Source organism: Podarcis tiliguerta (assembly GCF_965153285.1).
Source record: "Podarcis tiliguerta genome assembly, chromosome: 4".
Classification (NCBI taxonomy): Eukaryota; Metazoa; Chordata; class Lepidosauria; order Squamata; family Lacertidae; genus Podarcis; species Podarcis tiliguerta.
In genome coordinates this window covers 81404324-81430449 of record NC_139537.1, presented here as the reverse complement: position 1 = coordinate 81430449, position 26126 = coordinate 81404324, and the positions used below count along the sequence as shown (strand labels likewise).

Genomic DNA, 26126 nt, shown 5'->3' with positions numbered 1-26126 from the left:
AAGGGCAGCCCAGATAGCAGAATTTCATTTGTCCCCTTAGCAAAGGAGGGAAGTATGGAAGCATTTTGCTCAAACTCAGCTATTTCAGATCAAGGCAACAGGAGAGGTGTGGTGCTCTGTCAGTCAATACAAATTTTCATACTTATTTTTTCCCCTACTGCACAGTGTATCTTGAAGTCAGGAGAACTTGCCAAAGCAATGCAGAGTAATCTCTCAAGATGAGCTGGGGTGGGGGCTTCTTGAGGAGAGGAATTCAAACCTAGAGGCTCTGCACAGTAGCCACATATGATTCACATCCTGAAACAGACAGTGGGATTGCAGTTCCTCAGTAACCTCACTTTCACTTCACTCTCCTCCCTCAGAGGCAAAGCCTCCTTCAACAGAGCAATTAAGTGGGGAGTCAACTGCAAACCTGTTCTTTTTGGCTATAAATTGGAGAAGCTGCCTCAGGAAGCCCCTTAAGTCGTCCGCATCCGAAGATGAAGGAGAGCAAAAAAGCTGGGAGGGATCCTGTGAATCTAAACCATCCCTCTCCTGAGCTGGGAGAAATGAAGAAGCATCTGGGGAAGAGGAAGTCCACATGTGGGCAAGGAAGGGTTGGGAAGATCTTCACCTCTCCTGTAACAATTGTCTTTTTCTTGATTCAAACTCCGTTTGTCTGGCCTGTCTCCCGCTGGCATGATGCCACTGCCTCCAAGCCTTGATCCTCCTCCTCCTCCTTTGCCCCAAGAGGCTTCCCAGGGCAGTGAGGGTCATGGCTAACTGGGCCTGTTGGACCTCTTGTCATGGAAAGAAGCTTATGGCCAGAAGGCCGGGAAGACAAAAGATTACCAAGCTCAGTACAGTGGTACCTCGGGTTAAGTACTTAATTTGTTCCGGAGGTCCGTTCTTAACCTGAAACTGTTCTTAACCTGAAGTACCACTTTAGCTAATGGGGCCTCCTGCTGCTGCCAGAGCACAATTTCTGTTCTTAACCTGAGGTACTATTTCTGGGTTAGCGGATTCTGTAACCTGAAGCATATGTAACCTGAAGCATAGGTAACCCGAGGTACCACTGTATCTCAGGAGGAAGGAACAGAGCTCAGAATACCATGAGGAGACAGAGCTCAGAAGGTCATGAGGAGACTCACCGGATCAACAAACCCTGAGGCCACAAACTGGGAGAAATGGAGCTCCAGAGCGACTGGGGACGAGGCCTCAGTCCAAGCTAAGGAGCTTCAAAGGTTGCCTTGCCAAATACTCCTTCCTCTCTTTCCGACCCAAAAGAGCAGGCAAAAAAACCCCATCCACCAGCAAACAAAGCAAGGGGGTGTGCATGTGTGCGCATTGGAACAAAAAAAGGCGGGAAAACAGAACACAGAGGGAATCTGAGGTAAATAATTTTTGTCTTCCTTCCTTCCTTTTTTCCCCCTAGTAAAGGAAAGGAGATTAAGGGCAACTGATATCAGCGGAGCCAAGAAGAGATTTGGAGAAGGCAAATAAATAAAAGATAGCGAAGAAAAGTGAGTAAACTTGACAGAAAAAACAGAAGTGATCTGCTCATTGCAGGCAGGAGCAGAAAAGTGATGGGGAGCCCTGAAGAATTTTGCTCCTGCCTTGTCATCCTAAGACCAACCTCATAGCCCAGTGACACCCTCCATAAATTGATTTAATACACAGTATTCCTTTACAGCAGCAAAATAAAATGATCCAACCACACTCTACATAAATTAATTCCTTTTTAATATAGATGAAGTACATAATGTTTAATTACAGCAGGCCAGTGATTCCAGTTAAATAAAATTAAAACCCTTTATCTTTCTCAAATATAAAATTACTAATTCATGTCTTAAAACAATATAGCAAAAGCTTTAAATTACATCACCATTTAGCCACAGTAGTTTATCACCACTTATATACTCCATCACTTTGGCAAAAATTATGTATTCTTTTTAAAAACAGTGCATAACGTTATAGAAACTGTATACAACCTCATATTGCACTTACTGTATTTATATACAATAACTGTAAAAGAAAATAGAGCATTTACTTGGAATGAACATGAATTTATCACAATTGTAGAAGGATGAAAGCTGGTATGAATATTAAAAATGTTTAGAAATGCATTTTATTTATGTACAGGGTTTATGAGTTGTATTAACAAATATGTACATGTCTTGCTTAATATATAGTTAGTTAGTAACATATGGTAGGTAACCTTTGGTTGGATGCAACTGCTTGATCAATTTTAAGCTCATGTGCTCTCCAAAATGCCAACAAGGTATAAAATGGTGCACAACTGTTATAGTCAACAGTACAAAAAACTACTTCTACCTACATTAACCCCTCAAATTAGTGCCTATTAAGTCTAATAGTGTTTGTACTTTATATCAGTTTGTATGTGCATATATCAAAGAACACTTTTATGGTTTATGTCTGCAAACTTACATTCCATAACACTTGCCTATAATGTGCCATTTATTTTAGAATACCATTATCAGAGCAGAAGAACCAGTTAAGTTCCCCAGAACAATTCTGTGTTGGGTGTTGTAATATTGCCAGCAGAATATAAAAAATATGTGCACCATCAGTATATGTTTTAGAAATCTACCTCTTACTATTTCCTTATCCCTGACTGACCCAGAGATTTAAGCATGCTCAATTGTTAGTATCTTCACAGTCCTCTTTCAGATTTGGATTTCATCCTGAGTTTGCAAATGTTCAAAGATCCACTTGTGTTCCAAGGTAAGCAGCGCTTTCCGTCACAAAATTATTATGCCACTGAAGAAGAGCTGGGCATCCCATGAACTGTTGTGCTTGTTGGTGTCCCACTAATGGCATTGAAAATGTGTAGCGAGTTGGGCATTACACTGGCTTTTTCTTCCATAGCGGTAATCTTAAAGAGAGAAAAACACATGCCTTAGACATGGCTGAGGGAGGAGAAGGTTTTCAAAAGAGTGGGGTAACCATGGGCTTGTCCTCTGGCTTCTAGCTAAAATGTGAATGGGGACCTAACTTCAGATACAGCAAGTAGGGGGGACACATTTTAGTATGCAACTCTGCCTAGCACATAGATCCTTGCAAAGCATATTTTCTCTAATATAATGCAGTTTTGTATATTATTTTCACCAAATAAGCATTTTTCTGCTTGGCAGGAGAACTGCATTACAAAATTGGGAAGCCTGCGAATTTCCAAGGATGGCTGTTTTCTGGTTTGCATACTGTTTCAAAAAGTGGGAATTAGGTAGATTCAGTTTTAAATGCAATCAGGATTAAATTTCTCCCCCATCTCTACTTGGAAGCAAAGTCCAACTTGATTTAAATGGAATGCGTTTCTAGATAATTGGAATTATGATAGGGAGCAAGTCTATAGGGACACAAAAGTTAGATATAGGTCAGATGACCTTCTGAATTAATATATGTTTAATTTTGTGACTGGTTCTGAAAATAGCAAAGATGTTTAGCTAAAATTCACCCTTCTCTAACGACTTCCGTCAAGAAACTAGATCCTCTTCTTCTTTTAAAAAAATCTGATTGCCCTATTGGTTTTGTAAGAAGCAGTGTAGCAAAACATTATTATTTGACTGATAAACATTCTGTTAAGCAACAGTGATATGCATAATGATTGACTATTCAATATTAAAATGAAACAAAGCCTAAGTCTCCCCTCAGTTCTGCACTACAAATTCCACATTATATATTGTGTAAAGGAAGTTAAACAAAACTCAGAACTCGAAAGAGAAACTAAAAATGTATTACCATCCCAGCTGATCACATTTTCAAAGCAGCATAGGGGAAAAGGGAAGGAAGAAAGAGAGATGCCCATTAAGATTTCTATAAAATGTATTAAACAGGGGGGGAAAATATCTCTGAAACATTTATTTAAGAAAGCAAAATGGACATTCCAATGTTGCAGAATAGGCAGTACAACCAAATTTACATGCAAGCCATGCACTTATATTTCCATAAAACGAATGTTTCCTTGGTATTTAAGAGCTGCTTCCATTATGATTACATTTTCCAATGGAAAAATACATGAGCTTCAAATCGAAATTAAATCTGTAAAACAGGAATGGGGAACCTTTTTCGCTCAAGGGCCTTCTAGGCAGGGGAAAGTAGCCTGAGGTGGGCAGAGTCAGAGGCAAAAGTGGGTGGAGCAATTAATGTTAATTTTATCTTGGTGCGGTAGGCTAATTTCTATTTGCCTTTGCCCACCCCTCTTCTCTACACTCTGTCCAGACAAACAAGAGGCACTGTCCGAGTTCAAGGGCACATTCTAGCTGGGCAAAAATATTTGGGGCGTAAAGCAGGCTCAGAGAAGTATCGTATTTTTTGCTCTATAAAACTCACTTTTTCCCTCCTAAAAAGTAAGGGGAAATGTGTGTGCGTCTTATGGAGCCAATGCAGGCTGCGCAGCTATCACAGAATCCAGAACATCAAGAGGGAATGCTGCTTTCACTGCACAGCAATCCCTCTTGCTGTTCTGGCTTCTGAGATTCAGAATATTTTTTCTTGTTTTCCTCCTCCAAAAACTAGGTGCGTCTTGTGGTCTGGTGCGTTTTATAGAGCGAAAAATATGGTAGGTGGCCTGGGGAGAGTTCAAACTGTCAAATGCAGAGGCATGCAGCCCCTGAGCCTGAGGTTCCACACTCCTTGCTGTAGAGGAATGGTTAGAAATCTATTAATTTTTGAACATTCACCCACATCATGCAATGTTGAAACACAGTCACAGCAGAAGTCATTCTTTTAGCAAAGCAACTTGTGGTGTACTTGTGGACTGACCATATTCTAGTGTTACATCGCCAAGTACAATCAATTAAGCTGTTTTATTAGGGGACAAGAATGGAAAAAAGGGAGAGAAAAGTGCTCATTTTTCATGTTAGAACTAGCAGGCTTAAGGCAAGATAGGCTACTGCATTTAAGTCTGATTCATGTGCCAACTAAACTGATTTTCTTTGTGAGTCTGTTATTTTAAAATCCCCCATACAACTGAATTCATGAATGTGTCTGCATTGTACCAACCAGAATGGAAGAAATGAAAGGATTTATTGCTAGATAACTGTGTTACAGCAGTTAATAAATCATAGCATATGCTTCAAGGGCATTATCCATTAACATCTATTATAAATATTAACTTTAGATAAAACATTCCAGGGTGGAAGTCTTAACCCATTTCCTTCAGCATCATTATATTATTTAATGTCATAAAAAGACATATTATAATTCTTTCACATTTATTTATACCTCGTCTTTCCCCTAAGGTGGCTTACAGAAAGAAACTTGACTGTAAAAAACAACAACCACCTTCAAAGCAGTAAATTGTTATTGGCAATTTACAGCAATTTACAGTTAGGCATATACTAAAGACTTTGATCCTCTGAATTAAATACTCAAATAATAAAGATTTCCAAGAAAAATATTTGGTTCTTCTCAACCAAAACAGGATGACCTGAATGAAATACTTAACGTTCAGTACATACTTGTTCATGCATGATTTCAGAGAGTTCTTTTGCCATTTCTCTGTAATTAGCCTTCATTCCTTCTTGATATTCTATCTGATCTTCTTTTATAAGCCGCTCATTTACTTCTAAGGCCTGCCCACAAGCTTCAACAAATTGTCTGAAATAAATTTAATTTCATAAAATGAAATATACTGAGAATGGTTCTAATCTCAAGGTTCCAAAAAGAAACTTAATAAACTTTCATATTGTTTTACCTGAAAACTTCCTTGAGTAACTTTAGTTTATTGTCTGGATACCGTTTGGTGCTTGTATCATCCAGAAAAGCTCTGGCATATGCCAATGGCCCAGCATTAACCTAAAAATATATAAACAGTTATAAATTATGTTACCACCCCCCTGCAATAATATTAAAACCAGTTTTGCCCATCCCTCTGAATAGGGCTATGCACAAGTCAAATACATTTCTGAGAAATAGCCTGTATTTATTAAAACATTTATAAGGGACGTGGGTGGCGCTGTGGGTTAAACCATAGAGCCTAGGACTTGCCGATCAGAAGGTTGGCGGTTCGAATCCCTGTGACGGGGTGAGCTCCCGTTGCTCGGTCCCTGCTCCTGCCAACCTAGCAGTTCGAAAGCACGTCAAAGTGCAAGTGGAACAACAGGTACCGCTCCGGCGGGAAGGTAAACAGCGTTTCTGTGTGCTGCTCTGGTTCGCCAGAAGCGGCTTAGTCATGCTGGCCACATGACCCGGAAGCTGTACGCCGGCTCCCTTGGCAAATAAAGCGCCACAACCCCAGAGTCGGTCACGACTGGACCTAATAATCAGGGGTCCCTTTACCTTTACCTATCCTGCAAAACCACTACTGAGTTCATACCCATGAAAGGAACAAGTTGCACACAAGTGACTAACTAGACAGAAGCTCTGCAAAGGCATTACCCTTCATCTGATTAACTTCTCCATGAGGGAAGAGTGGGGTTGTGCCTGCTGGCACCAACCCTGTGTGGGAGGGCATGCAGGAGATTGTCTGAGCCTTATCCATGAGATGTGCCACCACAGTGCCGGCACCTAATTTGATCTGATGCTACACACTCGTATGCAGTAACGCAGGTCTGGATTTTACTATCGAAGCCTTGCAGTGCATACGGACAGACATGCATGTTTCACCCATTAGGTTCCTGGTCAGTTGGGAGGCACAGGGCATTCCTGGCATGATTGTAGATACGGCAGGCCCCTGGCACTCCCCCAGTAGCCTTAGCCCTCCAAGGCCTGGGGCAAGTGTACTTGGCTGCTCTCCCCTGTGCGTGGGCTTGCCGGAGGACACACCTGTAGTAAGCAGCTTGCTCTACAAGCAAAGCCCTGCTTCAGGTGATTTATAAGCTTATGCATTAATCTCATGAGGGATAACACCCAAACAGAACTACAAATGAAGGGGCTTCCTGCGAAATAAGGTTGAGAATTAACAAGTTGCTCAAGTGATCGCAGTGTTGAACCTGTGGTGCTTTTCAACTACGTTTTACTCAGAACAGACCTACAGAAATAAATGGACATGAGTAGGTTAGGCCTATTAATTTCAATAGGTCTATTCTGAGTAAAACTTAGTCTCAAATTCAAAGTCTACCACTCTTATTCAATGGACATTGTTGGCGCTGCATATTATTTTATCAGTGTGACACAAACACACAAACAGAATTCTAAAGCGAGAAGAAGCTTATTAGGCGATTTTAAGGTAAAGGAAAACTCCACACCATAATCAATTTAATCAACATACCTGAACGCTAACACTACCCTGCAGCTTCAACTGAAGTTTGATCATATCTACTTCAGCTGATGAACAAAGTTGCCGGAGCTCAGCAACTTTCTTACTCATTTCATCAATAGCGACTTCAATTGGGTTTAAATCTGTATGGTGTTGATACATTATGGGAATCCGCTTCTTTACATATGGAAAACAATGTATAGCTAGGGAAAGAAAACAATGAAATTATGTTTACACGACTATACTCATGCTATCTTGAAATATTAAGAAACTTGCAAGTCAATGCTTTTTATTTTGGGAGTGAGTAGACTTGTAAACAAACAAGCCTATATTTTAATAGCATAATTCTATAGAGCAAGGCTAATCAATGTGATGTGTCCAGATGTTTGGAACGACATTTCCCATCAGCACCAGTTCTCATTGCCTGTGGTCTGGGATACTAAGAGTTTAGTGCAAAACATCTGGAAGGCACTACATTGGCTACCCCTGCTCTGCAGACTGTGTGCTTCTTTTGTCCAGTGTTTGTTTGTCCCTAGAAAAATTCTGATCTGCAGAAGACAACTAGCCTGTATCTTCTCATTATGCGGGACATATATAGTACTGTCTGCTAGCTCATGAAAGTTGCTGTTCTATCCAGAAAGGACTAATGATTAAGTATCAACTGGGTAAACCAACAGGTGGGAAAAACTTAGAAAAATATTAAGCATGGGTCTTTCTATGCTTTTCTATTTGTTCAGTTTATGTAATTCACATTTTGTTATCTAAAGAAGGATGACAACACTACTGCTTCCACTTGGTTCTTTGCCAGGAGATTAGCTATCAGCAATAACAGTTGTTCACATGCAGTGTCAGTCTTTAAGCTACCAGTAATCCTGGTGCAAAGAGTAGCCATGAGTCAGCATGCAAAATAACTGGACCCTGGCCTTGACATATTGGCACATGAACATAAGGCAATTGAGAGGCAATAAATGTTTGAGTCAACTTAAATATCTACCTACCTACTAGCTATCTATTAGCTATTCACGGGACTGCAACAGTACATACTAGGACAGTTTGGGGATGAAGCAAAATGGGGTAGCATACACCAGTGAGCCTAAGGGTAGTAGACTAGTTGTATGGCAAGCCTGTGGCACACATAGCTCTGATCTCCAATAGAAGGGAATGGCTCAGGAGGAATGAATGGGGAGGCTCCTGTTTCTGAGCACCTGCTGCCAGAGGTGAATACCTCTGTCTAATTTTACAGCCAACTGCCCTGAACATAAAATATCTCCCTTTCTACACAGGTTTTAAAATACACCCAAGACCTTTCTCTTTGAGTTGGATCACAGTTACAAGTGTTTCTAAAACATGACCTTGCTGTTAAACAGCTTCCTGGCAGACCAGAGAAACTGCATCAATAACATCCAGGGTACTGATAGAGCATCAATTTGTGTGTCTTTGTTTCACACATTATATTGTGGTAGCCCATAGTTGTCAGATTGTACCCTTATGTCAATTCCAGCTCCCCAGCAAGTATAGCAGTATAGTTCACGTGGCTGCAAAACATTAATTTAATAACACTTTACGTGTACAAAATGTGAGTGTATTGCATGAAATAGCTTTAACTTGGTTAGTTGTTAGTTATAGGTTAGTTTCCAGTTAGGCTCCGATAGGTTATTAGGACCCAAAACATGCAGGATTTAGCAAAGACTCAGATTTCTCTGTGGCTTTTTTGGATTAAATGGAAGCATGTTACAGGTGCTATAGACAAAAAACATCAAGGAAAGGTGTCAAGTGCTCTCTTTTGGTTTTTGGTTTTTAGAAATCAAAGTACTGTTCAAAGAACTGCAAATTTTGACCTAGTACCTGTAAGAATGGTGCGTCGTTTACATTGTTCCTCCACTCCCCCTCTTCTTTTGCCCATCTGAGTAAATGGCATCTCAAACATAAAGCGACGGATGTTGTGATTTCTTTCAAATTCTGTTTTTCTCTCTTGTAGTTCCTTTTCCTCAAAGTATGGAACTACATGAGTAACTTGAATATAGGCATATTTTGAATCCAAATCCTTAGGATTTACCTTAAAAGAATTTGAGAGAATTAAAATCTCAACTATGAAAATATGCAATTATTTAAAAGTTACATTATTAAAAGGTTACAAGCTAATACGCTGATCATCATTAATAAAAATTTAAAATTCTTATGGTGCCTTCAATATAAAAATTATCAATGTATGTTTCCAAGGCCCTTCTTGCTTCATTCATTTGGTATTTTTTGTACTGCACAAGTAGATGATCATCCTTAGTGGAACGACATTTTACTATGCTTAAGAATTGGCAGGCTAGAAAGAAAATTTCGATTTGATCTCATGTTAATTTTTATATAAATCAGTTGTATATTATTAGTTAAGTCCTACTTTTCCAGAGTCCTGGATCATCCTGACATTTTCAGATCCAAACTTATCTGAGTAGAGTTTTTGTAGCCTCTGGGAAATCTCTGAAAGGCATGTGAGTTTAGGCTCTTTGTATATATATTCTTTTCCATCTTCATCTTCAAAAAATCCCTTTAGAAAAGAAAAACCAATAACAACAGTTAAGTTCTAAACAAACAAAGGTCCAAAAAAGAATGACTCCTAATAATTAAAGCAAGGTCAATGTAGAACACAAAGGTTGCAAGCAAAAAGAAAAAGAAAAAAGTGATATTGAAAAATCAAGGTAAGGAGAGCAAAACAGCTATTATAGTATGGATGCATTGAAAATTATTACAATATTATTGAGGGAATGCTGTAAATTACATGATATGTCAACTTTAATGTTTTGAGGGTACAGCACTCTATTTCCATACTCATTGTTCACATGCCTGTTTCACATGCCAATATGGTAGTCCTCTGAAAAAGCCGTGTTATTTTGAACAAAATATAGCCAAGTGTTCTATACAAATAAACCAACCTTATCTAGATAAATTTTAATATAATCCTATTTTATAATTGAAGCCCCAAATGCAACCAATATAGGTCCCATGGAAGGTGAAACAGGTGTCTGCTTTCATACAGAATGTCAGATCTGAGTTAATGTTTTAAGTTGCAAAAATAAATATTCCTATCTGAAGATGAAATGGACAATGTAGTGCAAGGATCACAACATAGCATGTATAAACGCAAACTAGACTTGACAAAAATACCCACAACAAACTAAGCTTATATGCAGTAGTTTTTACTGCATTGCTTGTTTTGTACAGCAGTTTCTGTAATTACCTCCACATCTGTTTCACTGTCTGTAAACTGGTATTGCTACAGTCATAAGAGACAATAGAATAAATGGAATGTTATATCACTCAAATTGTACAACTCAGTGCCCTGACTGAATATTTTTTTTGATCAACTATTTCTATCTAAAACTGTGTTTCCTCCATTGAATACACATGCTCATGTCACACACACACACACATCCTGCAGTCACTGTATTTTGCCACTATGGAATAACATATAAAAGTGAAAAAGTTTGATTCTTTGTATAAGCATGCAGTACAAAGATAGAACATGTGCAGTTTTCTTCTGCAAGTGGAACTAAATATATTAATATTTTAAAGCAAGATAATACAGATCAGAAAGTGAACCAACATAATATATAAAAACACCAAAGGCAGTGTTTAAGTAATAGCTATGAATGGCTATTATTGAAAAACTTACCGCTGCCTTAAGAAAGTAATAGAAAAAGGAAAAAAGGAAGAAAAGAAAGTTTACTGAAGAAATTTCTCATTCAGAAAACAGTTATTAGTTCAATAGTTCATTAGTTTCAAATACATGCAAGTAGAAATATACAATGCAGTTACCACATGCTGTAAAAAAGAATACATTGCAAAAAAATTGCAATTTTTCAGATGCTAAGTTAAAGTTCAGGAAAGACACTGGACAATGCTCACCTGCCCAAAAAATGCAACTCTGAAATAGGTTCCCAACAATCTTTTTCCTGAATGCATAACTTCTGTAACTTTGCTGTACGCCCGATGCAATGTGTCATACAAATGAGCTAGCCTCTAAAAAAAATGGGAAAATACGTTTTGGTAAATGGTGGCACTGAGATATTTAGTATATTCTGAACAACACAAAACAGAATAAAAAGCATACAAGCTTTTATATATCGTTAGCAAACTGTATCAAAATAATACAGTACTTAACGGCTTGGAAAACCCAATTGTCTCAACTTAGCTAAAATTAGGGATAACTAAGTACCACTGAAAGCTATGGAACAGGTTATGATTACTTTTTCAGGTGTCACCTTATATCTGAAGTTGACTTAAGTAGCAAATATATATTAAAAACATGCAAGAATGATAACGAAAAGTGAACATTCCCCCAAGTATACACATATCCTACCATAACATTATTATCACTGTAAACCAGTAAACAGCTAACCATCCACTGAGTGAGCAGGATGCAGATATCAAAATTTCCAATGCCTTGGAATCTAAAGAAGTCTTAGCCTGGTTCCAAAAAGATGGTGGACTAAGGGCTTGCTGCAGCTCCTTGTGAACAGCATTCCAAAAATGGGAACCACTTCAGAAAAGGCTCTTTCTTATGTAGCCACTCTCCGCACCTGCCTTAGAAGAGGTACTTGAAGAAGGGCCTCCAAAGCTGATCTGAAGAGCTGGCCAGATTCATAGGGGAAAAGAGGCTCCATAAGGTAATGGGGTCCCAAGCCTTATAAAGTTTTATAGGTAAAAAAATCCCAGCACTCTGAAGTTAGTTGCAATCAAATGAATCCTCACAACTTTCAATGAGACTTTGCTGTATCTTTAGCTGAACATTACCTATTTCAACGCCCCACAGCATTAACAGGTATCAAATGAAATCATTATAGCATAAATAGATTTGCATCAAATACCTCAAAATCTCTCCGCTTTTCATAAATAGGAATTATTAGTTTATAGATGTCAGCAATCAGTTCATAACGTTCAGCCTTCCACAGACCATCTGCACACTGTTCTAACAACTCCATCAGTACATCCTAGTTACAGAAAGAAAAGCACACACATGTGGATAGAGACTAATCTAGAGCAATCTAACTTTATTTTTCTCAAGCAGCATAAAAAAGGATTCATTTCCAGTACAGTGTGTTTCTGATCCAGCAAAGGCTCCTGACAGTGGAAGGGGAGAGGCAATTTTCACCAATTCTCCCTTCTTCCTACAGTCTGCAGTGTTACACTATTCTAAAGGGTTCAGTGGAAATCCCGTCTGGTTAACATTTAATTGCCAGGTCCAAGGTTCCTCCGTGCTCTCTCCCCAAGCCTGGCTTTTATAGCATCTCCAGCATAACTTGGCCTCTTTGTCTTAACATGCTATAAAGTGAGTAATGGTGTATGTTATTTATTATTTAGTTGTGTTTCCATGGGTTAAAAATATTTTCAATGTGTTATGAACTCTTCGGGTTAGACAGCAAGCAAGACATTTTAGAATTCAATAAAAAATAAATTAGTATTATGATGATACAGAAATAAATATGAATTAAGTTTACATACTTCATTAAAGTGAACATCTTGCATCCCAACATCTTCCATCATAGAAGCCTCTTCATCTATATTTGGAGTGATTACTCTGAAGCTTATACAGCCTTGTTTAAACATTCCTATTTATATTGGATGGGAAAAATGCAGACAACACTCTTGAAGTAGATCAACGGAAGAGAGGAACAGCAAAACCCACAAAGGCATGAAAGAAATTAACACTCTTAAAGTTGCAGTGAATAGATCTAATTTCAAGTTACGCTTGGTTGGGGGGGTATTGGATTGAGTAGAGGCATCCCTTTACTAACTTCTGAAATCTCAGCTGGTTTCCTCTTGCCAACTGAGTAGTGCTTGTGCCACTATGCTGAAGCAGCCCCCCCCCCCCTTTTCTGCCTGCTGAATGTGTGGGCAGAAGGCGAACTGGCAGTATCCTTGCCAGCATGCAGTCCCCAAATAGGGCATTCAAGGGCATTCTGTTGGATCCCAAGCTGCTCTTACAGCCAATCCCAAAGTCCTGATCCACCCCCTGCCCCACTGCAAATCTTCTGCTGCCACTGCCAGTGGCTAGGCTGCAGCACTGCCTTGTGGCAGTAGCACCACTATGCAGGGGGTCAGCAGCAGCAGGTTTGGATTTTATTCTTAAACAGTATAGTGTTTTAGTAAAGACTTGAATAATCAGAAACCATGCTCTTGGGTTTCTGAACCATAGGACAAAATTCTACTGATTGCACGTAAATAGTAAGCAAGTCTATTTTCACAACCATGGTTCCTTCAAAGCCTAAGATGGAAACTTGGGTAACAGGAGGGCCTCTTACACATGGTTACTAATGACTATTCAGGCTGGCATTGGATATAATTATCTTCAGTAACCCAGTGTGGCAAAATAGAAGTGAGGTGCCTTCACAGCAAACAGAAAAACTATATGGGGGTCTTTAGACATTATAGACAAGTAGAGGTAAAGGTAAAGGGAGCCCTGACCATTAGGTCCAGTCGTGACCAACTCTGGGGTTGCGGCGCTCATATCGCTTTATTGACCGAGGGAGCCGGCGTTTGTCTGAAGACAGCTTCTGGGTCATGTGGCCAGCATGACATGGCGAACCAGTGCAGCGCATGGAAACACCGTTTACCTTCCCGCTGGAGTGGTACCTATTTATCTACTTGTACTTTGACGTGCTTTCGAACTGCTAGGTTGGCAGGAGCAGGGACCGAGCAACGGGAGCTCACCCCGTTGCAGGGATTCGAACCGCCAACCTTCTGATCAGCAAGTCCTAGGCTCTGTGGTTTAACCCACAGTGCCACCCGTGTCCCTACAGACAAGTAAAGAAGCTGTTTGTCTGATGGTACATCCTGTGATGCTGATATGTTTTAAAGGCTCACCAGTGCAATAGAGCGGTCCACTGAACAATTATTACCATGCAATCACTGCACAGACAAGATTGTTGCGAGAATAAAAGGAGGAGGGAGGAGAAGAGAACCCTAAGCTTTTTGGAGGAAGGCAATGAGGAAACTAAAAGAAACAAACATTCTGAGTGAGTTTAACAGATGGAGTGTGATGAGATTACATTGGATTTTCCTTTCTGTAACAGTCTTTTCTTAAGATATTTCTTCAAATGTTTTATTGCTATTTTTTAAATAGAAAGAATAATAATTTAATTGTTATTTATTAAACTATTTTTGGACCTTTATCCACATGGATGCTAGGGCAATACACAATATGCATAACTACAACTGGCTAGACAAAACATAAATGCACAAACTATAAAGCAGACTGGTATATAACCACTTAAGCAGCAGTTTAAAATAGCCCAACAACAATGGAGTAGGTGCATGATACATACCTTTTCGGAGAAGGTACTCTGCCACCAGAGCTGTTACGTGGACATAACACATTGCCGCCTAAAATACAAACAATAGCAACCATTACTACACAATTTTTGTTGTGACTAAGTTCTGTATACAGCATGCCTGCAACATTCAGCTTTACATGCTTGGCAATTTAAAAAACAAAAAACAAAAAAAAAACTTTGGCAATCCCACCTACCATTGTACCCATTATATTTTGACTATATGCAATTTTGGCTTTAGGCACAATCCCTGGAATGTAACCCCTGCATAAGTTGTGGGCTTACTGTATATCTTGAATAAAACTTAAAACGTCAGAGCAGCACAGCAATTCTTTCTAATTTTTGTTGGCACATTTTTCTCCAACCTCTTCAATATGTGTGTGATAGATTTCTAGAATTATTTTGAACTTTAAGAACAGTATTGCCAGATCATCAAAAACCAGTGGAGTACTTTCTGTCTTGCTTACCTCTGAAAGATCTCCATTTTTAACATGAATTCTTGCCATGCTATCCAACCATGTCTTCCTGAGTTCAGGTGTACTGGCATAAGACTTTGCCAAACTGTACTGAAGATCCACAAGCATTTCTGGATCATTCTCATGCTCCTTCATTTGCGCTGTAGCCATTAGGACTGTACGGATGCGTTTTGTCAAATCCTTGACATCAGAAGGAAATGTCGTGTGCTGTAATGTGAAAACAGCGGCAAGATATGCAAAATGAGCTCAACAAGGGGAAACTAAACTGTAACTATCCAGTTAGTGACCTATTGCTTGAAATTCCTTTAGGAAAAATCAAGTAGTATCAAAGAAGAGTAAAGTTGTGTGGACTATTCCTCAGAATCCTAACCACATGAACATGGCCTTTACTATTAGTTGCATCTACTCCTGTTAATGTTACATTGTTTCCTTCAAAGCAAAACAACTCTAAAATGTAACTATTTTAAAAGCTAATTTTGTATGTACTTATATTATACAATGAATACTTAAACTAGTGTCTCAAACATGGACTATTGTGATCTGAAAAGATTTTACAGAGATTTTCCTTTTTCTCTCAAGCATCAAGAACAACTTGGCATTTTTGGCATTTTCAAATAAGACTTCATCAAGGTCCCTTTGGCAACTGCTTCTGTATTTTTCATTCTACAGCATTTTTGTACATTTTGTTCTCTGCTTATACATGACTATAACCTTCTTACGTTCATCCATAAGGGCTGTTTACATGTTGAGGTTTCAGCATCAATGCCATGGGAATGAAGCTCATAATCCAGACCCTTCTTTATAATTTTATAATGAAATGGGAAAAAAAGCCTACTACAAACCTTAGTAAGTCTGTCACTGTTAGCACAGTTATTGATGATAGAAAGAGACTGCTGAAATCTGGTTCCACCAATTCCGACAACATCTGCAATCAGCTGACTCACAGAAATGATAACCTTGTAAAGAAGCAGAAACATAAATCTTGAAGATTTCAGGTTGGGGTTTATATTGTATGCATTATAAATTCTGTATACAGTTTTGGAACTTTCCTAAATAATAAGCAGCCTGTAACTTTGTGTAAGTAAACAAATACAAAAAAATTTAGATTTGTAGACTCTTCTGGGGAAAATGCAAACCTGTATATGAATAATTTGCATTAAAACTGCAGTGATACAATAGGGCATGAGTCTGAATATCTAGAAACACCAGCTACTTGTTCCAAAATTTGTGTATAGGAAGTACATATAGAGAGTGCAGCAGCAAGGGTGACCTTTTCACATAGCTGCTGGGCATGCAGCATTTATTATCACACATAACTTACAGTGTGTGGGTGTGCTGCTCAATGCACTATGTAGCAGCAGTCTGTTGTAAGATTATGTTGCTAAGTACACACAATCCAGTCTTTAAGACACGATACCAGAAAAGGTCAGCATTTCATCTCCTTAAAACCCCTTAAATACATAAAAACAAACTGTACTGACTTGTAGGTGTGTCCTCACAAACGATCTCTTTCCTGTGTAATCAAAATTATTCCTCATCAAGAAATAAAGGAGCTGTGATGCTTCTGTTCGTATTGAGCTCAGTTTGGAATTGCAGCACTTCAAAATTTCATAGCACAGTGAAGAACACATGTCAGCCCTTCCTTCATAAAATGTAGAAGGAAACTGTAGAACACACAGAAACATTTACTCTTTAAAAGGTAGGATAAAACGAAACCATCAGGTAACAAGTTTCAAATAGAAAAGTGTTAAAAAAAATGTCACATAGGAGTTGGCTGTTTAATTTGTAACACACTAGAAAGGGTCCCTGAAAACAAATACCCTTGATATAGATATGTGCATCAGTTTGTTTAGGAGTCCCAAAGTCAGCTTTGCAAATAAGTATACAAAGAATTTGCTAGCTTGTCTACCTCACAAATCTAGTAATTTGTAGTCTGTGCAGAAATTTGCAACTTTGTAAAGCTTCACCCTTAAAGTGACTAGAAAATATATATTTGACAGCCTGACAGAAGGTAGTGGTTGTCTCAAAATAAGACCAAAGCTTACGCAGGATTTCAGTGTTTCGGAGCTGTCAGATTTCAGATCTGCAACTCCATTTCCCAAAAAGAAAGCAATTGTGACTTTGTCACCTGTTTTAAAGGGTGGGCCATATGGCCCACATTCTAATCTCTCCCATGACACCTGGAGATAACGACTGTAAAACTGAATGGCCAAACACTATGTTTACATACCGGACTAGCACTTGTTGGTAATGCAGTTCTGGGTTCTGAACATACAGTGGCCTGCTCAGTTAATGGGTCCACCTGTTCCATCAAGGGATTTGGGAGCCTGCTTCTTTACACTGGTTAGACTGGAACGTCAGTCTACTCAACAAGACAATGACTTGTCCAAATTCAAAAAAGCAATTAACCTGGCATCTAGTTCCCAAGCTAAAACTCCATGAACACAACAGAGTCCTCCTTCACTCAGTTTCAGAAATATATACTCTGATTGAACAAAGAGATATGCTCTCTGGAGAAAAGCAATACCCTGCCCTAGGCTCTCTACATTTAGAGGCAGCATATAAGTAACAAAACAGACCCCCCCCCCCCGCAATCAATATAACATATAGAGAGAAGGTTATAAATTGAAGACTACTTACCTTAAAAATTAGTGATCTTAAGGCATTGAAGACATTTTTTAATGCAGTTTCTGACTGATTTTTTTGCAGAAAGCAAAGGTACACATCGAACACTTTTTTCATCAGAGGATTATGCCCATGATCCATCAGGAGCTGATTCTTAAAATTAAGAGAATTATATTTTGATACCTACACAGATGAATTATTTTAAGGCCTCAAAAGCCATTATAAACCTTATAGACTTGTTAATGGAATGCTTCCCTCATGGCTATCTGCACACAAACATCTGGGAAAGAATTATTGGTCTTACTCGAATTGCAGATTGGTAACGTGGACAATGAAGACACTTGATTGGGTAATCAAGTGATGGAGGCAGGAGCACAGAATTGTGGGAGGCAGGCTTAATCTCCTCGGTTTTTCAGGCTCATCAAGCAGCAGTAATCAATGTACGTACATAGAAATCTGAACATACCTGCCTACCTCCCCCTGGCTGACGACATGCCCCCCAAATAAATAACGTAACCCCTTAAACATAGGAACAAAGGGAACCCTTAAATAAAGCCTTGACAGCAGTCTGAAATTAGCACAACTGCAGACCACAGCAGGGAGGGCTCTGGTGTCTTCATCTGTTTGTCATCTTACAAATCTACTTTTCAGGTAAAAGACCAATTGTTCTATTTATTACGGTGGACGATGAAGCCCACTGGATTGGGACATACCACAGTGATTCCCAACTGGGTGGGACTCAAACCGCAGTGGTGTTGCTTAAAGTGCTTGATGAACGAGCATGAGCACAACTATACACATTGTGTCAAACTCAGAGGTTACCCGGAAACTTCACAAACAGGGGTTGTTTGAAGAGTTTTTCAATGAGTGTTCTGATTATACATGATTTCACGTAAGTGTGCGGTGCCTTGGGGTGTAACCCACGCACAAGTTGGAGTCCAACAACATCTGGAGAGCACTATGTTGGCTAAAGGTAAAGGTAAAGGGACCCCTGACCATTAGGTCCAGTCGTGACCGACTCTGGGGTTGCGGCACTCATCTCGCTTTATTGGCCGAGGGAGCCGGCGTACAGCTTCCGGGTCATGTGGCCAACATGACTAAGCCACTACTGGTGAACTGGAGCAGCACACGGAAACGCCGTTTACCTTCCCGCCGGAGTGGTACCTATTTATCTACTTGCACTTTGATGTGCTTTCGAACTGCTAGGTTGGCAGGAGCAGGGACCGAGCAATGGGAGCTCACTCTGTCACAGGGATTCGAACCGCCGACCTTCTGATTAGCAAGTCCTAGACTCTGTGGTTTAACCCACAGCACCACCCGCGTCCCACTATGTTGGCTACCTCTGGATAAAAACTATGGCTACGCCTAACTATACAGGTATCTAAGCACATACCTTGAATGCCATTGTGAATAAAGATAAAGTGTCCAGAATTGTAAGGCAAACTTCAGTGGCAATGTTGGCTTCAAGTAAAGATTGGTGAAGGACATCTGCTTCTGAATGGCCATAACCTGTGGAAATTTGAGGCAGTTGTTACTTTGAACTCTGTACCAGACTTTGACAAACCTCCAACCTTTTAATACCAACACTACTAATCGAATAGTAGCAAAGCTGGAATTCTTATGTGTCTTACAGGAATGCTGCAGTTGCAGGTATATAGCATGTGCACATATTTGCCGGCTTGGGTCGTGTAAATGATTGCTTTATGTTTCAGATAGCTTGAAGCAAAAAGTAAGGGCTGAGAGTACATAAATAACAAATGAGTTACAGTAATATTCCAGTTGTATCCCAGACCTGTGGCCTACACATAGGTGGAATTAGCCTAGATATGTGACAACTGATAAATAATTTTCAAAAATTCTGAGACCCATTCAGTTTGGTCTAGGACAGTTCTTTTCCAGACTTCTGATAGGTGGAGCACATTTTTTCATTTTTTAAAAATTGAAAGCGTATCAAAAAGTTTTACCCTCATACTAAGAATGTAAGATTAAGAATTACCCACCTTCAAAAAACACAATCCATGTGTTTCTTAATGAGTCCTCATTCTAGGATATGCCTGCTTGTTGGAAGGTGACAAGTCCTGAGCAGACTCATGCAGACAGACAACTGTTAGCCTCCTCTAAAGGCAGATAATTCTGCTGCACCAGGAGTCTTTAAATGCTCTAATCATTTGCAACACAGACAGAAGGAAAGAAGTCCCCAGCATGCATCTCTGAGAGGTGCAATGGGCAATCTCCTTCATGGCTGCATACAATGGGCTCCCAAGAGCAGTTACTTTCATTCTTATCTGAATATATAAATGGAACCATTGTAACACTATGCCACGGATACTCTTCTCACTAAGTCAATCCAGGAGAATAACATGGCCAATGGTATCAAAGGCTGCCGAGAGATCAAGCAGAAGTAAAAGGGTTGCACTCTCCTGTCCCTTTTGTGATGAAGGGCATCCATCAGGACAACCAAGGGTGATTCAGTTCTGAACCTATGCTTAGGAATAAGGTGGCCCTTGAATACATATAACCCTCCAGATGTTGCTGAACTACAGCTCCGATTATCCTTGGGCATTTGGGAATGTTTGCTAGGGCTGACGGGTAGTTCATAAACATCTGGAATGCCAAAGGTTCCACAGCCCTGCTGTACATTAAAGGAAGCAGCAGAGAATAACTGTCATTGAAACATCAGGTGAATGGCAAATGAATTTTGGCAAACTGAGAAATATGGCTACAAGAAGAAGAAATCTAAGCATCTCCTAAGGCTCAAGCAGAGACACAGCGGGATTTGCATGCACCCATTTTCCCCCTGAATACCTTCCTTCTCAAAAATTGTCCCAACCAAATTCCTGAAGTGCTCTTTAAATGTCTGTGTTCAAAATAGGATTTGACATGAGGGTTTTAAAATAGAACAAAAATGATGATTTTGGTCCTAAGTTCCACTTGTGGAACAGGGGTTTTCTGCCTTCCGTCTGCTGCTCCTGGGGCCCTCCAGAGAAGGTGGTGTGGGAGTTCCAGATGGAGGGGAAATCCCCCCACTTTGCTTGAGTGGAAATTACTTCCGATTTCACAAAGGCAGTGTTCAGTCAAATCAATCTTCATGCAGCAGTACCATGTCCATATTTAAAATGTGTATTGGAAAATCTCTTCGCCCCCACCTAAAAAAATTGAACTCAGGGATAGAAGTCTTCTGGAGAATAATTCTGGGGATTCTGTGAGGTATTTTTGAGAAAGATCTGTCAATCTGTCAAACTTTTCTGTGTCTGGTCTGGGTGATCTTTCCGTTTTGGAAATTTTGAAAAATGGGGAATACACTGCTAGATTATAGCCTTAAAAACAGGCTAGAATGAAGAAAAAGTATCCAAGACTTAAATCAGCTCACTACTAATTTACAGAAAAACAGATGCATTTGTTAAAAGTATTAGGCAGTACACAGTTAATGTGGGTTTTATTATTTCAGCAAGCTGCCCATTCTTGAATACTGTGAAGCTTCACAAAAGTCAAGTGATATTCTTAATGATGCAGCTGAAATATTTTCAAAGATTACTTAAATCTAGATTTCATTTCAAGAATTCCAACAGAAGCTGACTTCAACCTGATTGTCTTACCATTGTCTACAGAAATTCCAAGCAAACTTGATATTTTTCTCACACTGAAAACACAGAAAAAGTCACTTCATTACTGGGTGCTTCTTCACATCCAAACTAAATCATGGACTTTCACAGTACTTTTATGCTACTTCAGAGTATTTCCCCTTAAAAACTTTATGCCAAAACATGGTCACATGATCAACCAAGCACATTTCACCGTTTTCAAAATGTTCTTGAGAAAGAGTATAATGAACGTTCTCAATGGCAGTTGAAAACGTTGTTCAAGATGAACACCACAGAATGCATAAATTTGAAGTAGCATACATCAAATACCAATGTATACAAAATTTTGAGTATAGCATGTTAAAATGCTGTAGTTAACCATGTTCCACATTGTGTCATCGTTTGGTACTTCCGCTCAGCTGTGAACAGAATTCATGTTGGTGCTTGACCTTGAAAAATAAAGTCCATGACATGCTCTGGTGTGGGTTTCGACCTGCCTCTGGTGTTGTGGTACTGGATGATATTTCAGGTGTTATGTCATGGAACTTACTGTGGCTAAATGTGAGAGAGTTATCCAGGCTGCTCAGCTGCTGTAATCTGGCATGCATCATCCCTGTTCTGTTACGGGAAACAGGCAATGTCTGAGATTTTCGATCATGAACTATGGGTCCCAACCCCTCCTGGTTCCTGCAAGATGGGTGAAATGGGACAGAAGCAAAAGTTAAACATGTTGCACTGCAGCAAGAGAGGGTGAGAGTTAGTTAAGCAGGCCAAGCAAAAACTCTACTAGAAGATGAAAATACAATGCAGGCTATTATCTATTTTAGTTAAAGTTTTGGCAAATTTATCCAGTCAGTCAAGGCAGTACATAAAGGATGTGGACTATAGTATTTACTTCTTGACCACAATGGACTATTTACAGTTGGACAGACTGGAGATAGTCAGCTATAGTGAGAGTCTTAGGAAGACAGACTCAGTCAGGAAGACTAACTCTGCCTGACCACTGTACTTTGGTCATTTTACATTAGCTTAAAATAGGCAGAATTCCGAAAGCATCACAGCAAGTACCTTCTCAGTCCAAAAGCTTCAAAAATGCTTGAAAGCAGCAGCACACAACTTGCTTTAGAAACATTTAGTTCAGAATAGTAAATGTGCTACCGTGTATACAAATAATTTTTAAGAGAGCTTTGTGTGATGTGAATTGGTTATAGAAGGTTTAAGGAGGATCTGAGAGAGTATTTAGTAAGCACACATGCAGATAGAGCAAAATTACGTGATATACTAATGCCTGTATCTTACCGAGGCAGGAAGGGAGTAGAGCCATACACTTTGTTAAACTTGCCAGCAATCAAGTGAAGGAAATAGAAAAGTGATCTGTGTTAGCAATCAGTACAGACTAACCTCCTAGTGTGTACCACCACCAGAGCTGACAAGAAATGAAAACCAATACCAGAATTACACACATCCCTGTTTCCTCAACCGTAGGGTGTGTAAAGATTGCATGCACTATTTTTTTGCTAGCACATTCATTTGGTGCATCTCAGTGTGAAATATTTGTGAATCACTTCAATAATCACAATTTACATCAGAAACGTGCATAGTTTTCAGTTCAATGTTTTCACATGCAACACAACCAAGTGGTATGTTATTGGTGAAATTGTCTCTTAAATTCATCAAGAGCTATTTAATGCATTTTCATGCATTATGAATATTCCTACTTATACAACGATATCAAGTGGGTAAAAGCTCAAACTGTAATTTCAGGAGCAGCAATATGTATTATTCTTAAACAAAATGGTTAAACATCATGTAGTACATTAAGAAAAATGCAACAATAAAGAAATAAAGGGTATTTTACTCCAGCCCAAAGAAATAACACAAGTACCAGTGCCACATTAGAAATGGGTGGCTTAATTCTGGATGGTAAAACCATGTATGTGCTGTATCACTTCAGTCTGCATGTGAGGTCTTACTCAAGAGTAGCCAGCACAATGCCCTCTGGATGCTGAACTTTAATTCTCATTAGCCCAGTCAACATAACCAATAATCAGGATAATGGATGCTATAGTTCAACAATGTCTTGAAGATAAGAAGGCTAGGCTGGCATCCTTCTCCCTGACATCTAATTTATTGTGTGGAGGGATCTTTTGGTCAGAAGAGCCCATACCTGCTATCTGAAGTGATTTACAGATCATACACTGCTTTACCACCTCAGGCGCTTTGTGAGAACTAGGTGCAAACATTAGGAAGCAGGCAGAACAAATCTAAAGCTGGGGGAAAATCCAAGGTTCAAAGAACCCCAAATGGCATTTACCCCTGGGAGCAGGCTGGGGAGATGGGGGATAAATAGCCATATAAGTGTTGCAACACTTTTAGGTGAGTTCAAATACATATTCAGTTTGATTCACAGAACAGCATGCTTTATTTTGATTTTTCCATGCTCCTTTTCAAGACATTGTCAAAGATTAAAAGCAAAATCAACCAATGGCAATAGGATAATCTTTGGGAGAGAAAGAAAGGCAATGTATGTTGTATATTTCTCTTTCATATATCCAAGTCATAATTTCCTGTATTTGTGTCTGATGTAAGTCACAATAACATCAGCTAGCAAGAGACAGGCTTGTGCCAAAAGTCCAGGTGGAGGCTGTCTCTAACATCAAAATATTGCAACAAACGAAGTAAATTTCCATACAAGCAGCTAATGGAACTAAGACCAGTGTGGCCAGCATTGGATAGGATGAAAAGATACATGTGGTGTTACAAAGCCTTGTTTAGTCTGACTGGAGAGTGCACAGGAGGTAGGAATAATTCACAGGCTATCATTCCGGTACTATGCACGGTTTTGAGAATGTCACAAGGCATTCCTCCACAGTTTAATAGCCAACACAAAAATCCCTAACTATGTAGTGCAGCAATTTCGGATGAGTTTTCAGCGCTAGTAAGGCAACACAGGTAACATGTGTCAAGCACTACAAAGGCTGTATACTTACCTTCTAATACAAAGATATCTCTTTCCAGTATTAACTGAACATTATTCAAATGACAAGAATTTAAGGCATTCTGTCGCAACAAAGTTACACCATTAGGTTATACACAGTACCTGGCGATGTATCGTTTTCCCATGTATTGAAACTGATGCAAGCACACTCTGCAAAGAACACAGTGAGGATTAGTTTTAAAACTAAGACGTAATTTTAGTAAAAACTTAACTGGAGCCAGCTCATGAAATGATAAAATAATGAATGTCCATGATTTTAATGATCCCTTGGCTTAATTCCCATCCCCACCTTTGTCACCTTTCTGCCAAACAAGTTATGTTCAACACTTTCTGCTCTCATGCAGAGTTGCTATGCCTGTCTTGTTTATTAAAACAGTATAGCAATTATCACTGACAATTTCCCCCACTTTCTTTAGTACTGTAGTGCAATCCAAACCATGTCTAATGAAAAGTAAGTTGTTAGGATTGTACCTGTGTCTTCAATGATCTGCAGTACATTTAAATTCCTGAACCCCCAACAGTGAAGAAACCGTTCACAGCCAATCTGCCTTCCTTCACAAAAATATTTATGCCAATGCTACGGCAGCAGCATCAGTCAAGTAGTAATGAATGAAAAGCCTACAGGCATGTGGTCTTCTTTAGGGCCAAAATGCATTCTTACCAGGATCTGTCTTGGGCTCTACTTATGCTAAAGAGGTCATGATAGTAACCTCTAATTATAGAAGGCAGTCTAGAGAACATCTCCCACACACAGATACTGTGTGATGGGGGCATCATAGAACATGTTGTTGCCTTGTGGAGCGACCTTTCCATAAAAGTTCACTACCTTGAGCATCTTCTGAAGGCAGCCCTGTTTAGGGAAGTTTTTAATATTTAAAGCTGTTTTGTTTTTAACACTTGACTGGAAGCTGCCCAGAGTGGCTGGGGAAACTCAGCCAGATGGGCGGGGTATAAATAATAAATTAATTATCATCATCATCATCATCATCTTCTCAAAGAGCTGTAACAGTGTAACAGAATACACACACAGGTTTGCTTACATCTTGTTGGAAAAAACTGCAAGCTGATTTACTTCTAATTGCCAACATGGTATTAATGTTGAATGTGTGGAAATAAATGTTTGCATGTGGGCGCTTGTGAGATGTATTGCAGATTTCTCCATTACCAGGACATTTTGAAAAGTTGCAATGCTATATAGGATATACAATATTTGCTGTGAACTTTAAGTTCATGTCTGAAATGCAATAACTGTACTATACAAAGAATTATAGTAATAGCCAAGCCAACTCACTCTGCAATTGTGAAAAAATCCATAAGTTCTGATGTTGAGGCCTTGTTCCAGTATGTGAAAAGGGCATCTACAATGTATTGGATAAAGCAATTAATAAAATGTGAGTATCACTGATGTGAATAGTTTTAAGGACAGGAAGCAGGAAAGCTAGTATGTTACACAAAGCAAAACCTGGTTTGAGACTACACATCTAACAGCAGACAGCCTTCTAAATATGCATTTGAGGTACAAGTGCACAGCTTATTACTCCACATCTCTTCTGTATAGGCTCTCTATGCTATACTATTCAAGATTACATAGCTTGAACTAGAGATGGGCCAATCTATCAATTTCTCTCAGTTTCTAATTTTTCCACCCTTCAGCTCAGTTCACCACATTTCCACATTAGCTTGTGATTTTAAAAAAACTACTCAGGAATATTGCTCTGCATTTCAGCACACATTTCTCCTAATATGCAAACAATACCCCCTAATATGAAGCATTTCTGTATTGTATTTTTACCTTTTGCTCATTTTTTTGAGTGAAGAACTGGATTACAACATTTGTAGAAATGTGAAATTCAAAGGATATTTTGGGAGATACCCATTCGGGAAGGATTAGGTAGGTTTTGCAAGGGAACTAGGATGAGATATCAC

General features: G+C 39.2%; 1 protein-coding gene and 1 long non-coding RNA gene across 30 annotated transcripts in view; one reads left to right on the top strand and one right to left on the bottom strand.

Moving 5' to 3' along the window:
- Nucleotides 1-1220: 1220 nt before the first annotated feature.
- On the top strand, nt 1221-2295 carry LOC310676389. Its single transcript, XR_014510526.1, has 2 exons — nt 1221-1372; nt 1415-2295. It is a non-coding gene; the product is annotated as an uncharacterized lncRNA (long non-coding RNA).
- DOCK9 (dedicator of cytokinesis 9) overlaps nt 1706-26126 on the bottom strand; it is a 94293-nt gene continuing 69872 nt past the window's right edge. For 7 of the 29 annotated variants that reach the window (XM_083437562.1, XM_083437537.1, XM_083437556.1 and 4 more), the window contains 18 exons: nt 25492-25558; nt 24303-24350; nt 21753-21889; nt 19015-19130; nt 17637-17774; nt 16478-16660; nt 15839-15952; nt 14988-15203; nt 14515-14572; nt 12692-12798; nt 12058-12180; nt 11096-11209; nt 9591-9737; nt 9044-9254; nt 7211-7401; nt 5696-5796; nt 5460-5598; nt 1706-2875 (listed from right to left, as the gene is read on the bottom strand). In XM_083437562.1, coding sequence (XP_083293688.1) covers nt 2753-2875; nt 5460-5598; nt 5696-5796; nt 7211-7401; nt 9044-9254; nt 9591-9737; nt 11096-11209; nt 12058-12180; nt 12692-12798; nt 14515-14572; nt 14988-15203; nt 15839-15952; nt 16478-16660; nt 17637-17774; nt 19015-19130; nt 21753-21889; nt 24303-24350; nt 25492-25558 — 2333 coding nt within the window. In that variant the 3' untranslated portion in view covers nt 1706-2752. Of the gene's footprint in view, nt 2876-5459; nt 5599-5695; nt 5797-7210; nt 7402-9043; nt 9255-9590; nt 9738-10427; nt 10464-11095; nt 11210-12057; nt 12181-12691; nt 12799-14514; nt 14573-14987; nt 15204-15838; nt 15953-16477; nt 16661-17636; nt 17775-19014; nt 19131-21217; nt 21262-21752; nt 21890-22501; nt 22540-24295; nt 24351-25491; nt 25559-26126 lie in introns of all 29 variants that reach the window. The other 22 variants (XM_083437546.1, XM_083437560.1, XM_083437535.1 and 19 more) reach the window with 6 other exon arrangements.